Raw genomic sequence first — 3,155 nt, 5'->3', positions numbered from 1 at the left:
GAGGCCCTGGCATGCGCTGCCCAGGAGTGAGCGGCCGCTGCTGCTGCCATTGCTCCGGAATCCTCTGGCGCCGCACCTGAAGGCCCTTCAACGCCGCCACCCGATCTTCGGGCTACCATGCTGCATCACGAGGCCGTTGCCCTCCTGTAGCTCCATGCTCAAGCTGTTGTGGTCAGCAACATCCGGAACCACGTCACTACCATCCTCGACGTTGATTCCGGTAACTTCAACCGTTGGCATGATCAGTTTCTTCTCATCCTCGACAAGTTCTCTCTCTAGGACCACGTTCGAGAGGACCCTCCAGCCCCAATTTCTCCTGATTGGGCCCAGATGGACTGTGTCATCAAGTCCTGGATTGTCGCCACGCTCACCGATGACCTTGGCGAGATCATCTCTGCCCAAGGCTCCACCGCTCGGCATGCCTGGCTCGCCGTCGAGTCACAGTTCCTTGGCAACCACGAGGCTCGCTCCATCCACCTCGAGACGCAGCTTCGCAACTTCATCCAGGGCGACCTCTCCGTCACCGACTACTGCCACAAGCTGAAAAAGATGGCCAATGATCTCATGGCCCTTGGCGAGGTTGTCACTGACCACACGCTTGTCCTCAACGTGATTCGTGGCCTCAACGAGTGCTTCCGCCATGTCGGGACGCTCCTTCGTCGCGCTCGACCGTTCCCCACCTTCCTAGAGGCTCGTGATGACCTCATCCTTGAGGAACTCACCATGGAGACCCACAAGGACTCACCTGCCACTGCGCTCACCGCCTCCACCACTCCCAGCCCTGCCCCTGCGTCCTCCGGCATGGGCGTTGGTGGGAACTCCAAGCCGCCCAACAACCGTCGCAGCAAGCGCGGCGGGGGCGGCAAAGGCAACAATGGTGGTGGCCCTCCTAGACAGGGGCCACGCCACCACTAACAGCAGCAGTCGGCCGGCGGGCGGCCATGGCCCAGCGTCTACAACCCCTGGACTAGGACCATTCAGATGTGGCCAGGGGGACCTCGTCCACTACTGGCACCCATCCCGATGCCTCCTCACTTGCAGGCACAGCAGCAGGCACAACAACAGGTGCAGCAGCAGGCCTTCCTCACCCAATAGTAGCAGCATGCCCTTGCTGCCCACCAGCAGGCCGCTACCCTCCCTGCTCCTGATGGCACTAGATAGTGGGTTGCCCCCAGGTATTATAACCCGGTGGCTGGCCTCCCCTCTTGGGACCCGATGACCCTCGCCTCCGCTTTTAGTACCATGTCGCTGACCCCTCCTATGTCCAACGACTGGTACTTCGACTCAGGTGCTACTTCACATATGACATCTCAGTCTTCTTCTCTTTCACATGTTCTTCCTCCGCGGTACCCCTCTCCCTCATCCATTGTTATCGGTAATGGCTCTCTTCTTCCTGTCACTGCCACTGGCTCTACAGACTTGTCCCGTAATTTACGTCTTAATAATATCCTTGTGTCGCCACAAATTATTAAGAATCTTATCTTTGTTCGCCAATTTACTACCGACAATAATTGTTCTGTTGAGTTTGACCCCGCTGGTTGTTCTGTGAAGGTTCTTCCATCTCAGACTGAGATCATCAGGTGCAATAGCTCTGGGCCGCTATACCCTCTGCGCCTACCACCAGCACACTCCCTTGTCGCCCAGGCTTCCTCCCCGCTGTGGCATCGGTGTCTTGGCCACCCCGGTCATGAGGCGTTGTCGAAGCTCGCGTCTAGTGTCTCCTGTCATATTCTGGATTGCTCCGAGTTATGTCATGCTTGTCAGTTAGGGCGTCATGTTCGATTGCTCTTTCATGAGTCCACCTCTCGTGCGTCTATCAAGTTTGATCTTATACATTGTGATTTATGGACCTCTCCAGTTGTCAGCATTTCTGGTTATAAATACTACTTGGTCATCCTTGATGATTGCACTCATTATTTGTGGACGTTTCCTTTGTGACTCAAATCTGACACATCGCTCACGTCTCCACCCAGTTTGGCGCCCGGGTCAAGGCTATTCAGTGCGACAACGGGAAAGAGTTTGACAACTCTAGCTCCCATCAGTTTTTCCTCGCTCAGGGCATCCACCTTCACATGTCCTGTCCCTACACATCATCTCAAAATGGTAAAGCTGAACGCATTATTCGCTCCATCAATAATGTTGTTCGCTCACTTCTCTTTCAGGCGTCCATGCCTCCGTCCTACTGGGTAGAGGCCCTCTCTACAGCCATTGTTCTGCTTAACATACTGCCCACCAAGACTCTCCAGTTTTCCATGCCGCACCTTGCCCTATTCAGCAAGCCACCAGCATATGATCATCTACGAGTCTTCGGTTGCAAATGTTACCCAAACATGTCGGCTACTGCACCCCACAAACTTGCTCCTAGGTCTATCCTATGTGTCTTCCTTGGCTATTCTGCTCATCACAAAGGGTACCGCTGCCTTGACCTCTCCTCCAATAGAGTCATTGTCTCCCGGCACGTCATCTTCGATGAAACGGCCTTTCCCTTTGCTGAGCGCCATGGTCCTAGTGCTCCAGCAGACCTACAGTTCCTTGATGATGATACCTCTGACCATGTGCTCCCTCCTATTGGATCGATGCACAAGTTTTTGTCTGCAGGAACACCACCCAGCACCGCTGATGTCTCCACTGCCCCTGCCGGTCCCACTGCGACTATGCCTGGGGCACCCCTGCCTGTTGATGCTGCTGATGATCCACCGGGGCCATGAGCTATGCTTGAGTGGTCTGGCTGGGCTGACCACAACCAGTGGTCTGGCAGGGCCGACCACGACCATTGCCCACGTGACCACGACATCGTAGCTGGACGAGCTGCTCTAGGGCTTCTCTGACCTGGCTGGGCTGACCATGACCAGTGGTCTGGCAGGGCCGACCACGACCACGACCAGTGGTCGGGCAGGGCCGACCACAACTAGTGGTCTGGTAGGGCCGACCATGACCATTGCCCATGTGACCACGACATCGCAGCTGGACGAGCTGCTCTAGGGCTTCTCTGACCTCCAGGACCCCCACCCAGGTTCCCACCTCTCCGATCGGATCAGGCCTTCATGAACCACTACACGCGTCGACCCCAATTGCTGACTTCTCCTGCACCAGCCGCACCAACACTGCCTGCTCTGGCTGCTCCTGCACCGGCCACCCTGCTACCTAAGGGCACC

At 56.3% G+C, this 3,155-nt stretch overlaps 1 protein-coding gene across 1 annotated transcript; it reads left to right on the top strand.

Annotated features, from left to right (window-relative positions):
• The first annotated feature begins 330 nt into the window (after positions 1 to 330).
• Positions 331 to 915, top strand: LOC136461267 (uncharacterized). The gene has a single exon (XM_066460634.1). The coding sequence runs from the start codon at positions 331 to 333 to the stop codon at positions 913 to 915; it is 585 nt and encodes a 194-aa protein (XP_066316731.1).
• Positions 916 to 3,155: the final 2,240 nt, after the last annotated feature.

The sequence above is a fragment of the Miscanthus floridulus genome, chromosome 1, assembly GCF_019320115.1.
Source record: "Miscanthus floridulus cultivar M001 chromosome 1, ASM1932011v1, whole genome shotgun sequence".
NCBI classification, from domain to species: domain Eukaryota; kingdom Viridiplantae; phylum Streptophyta; class Magnoliopsida; order Poales; family Poaceae; genus Miscanthus; species Miscanthus floridulus.
This window is presented reverse-complemented; position numbering and strand designations above follow the sequence as displayed.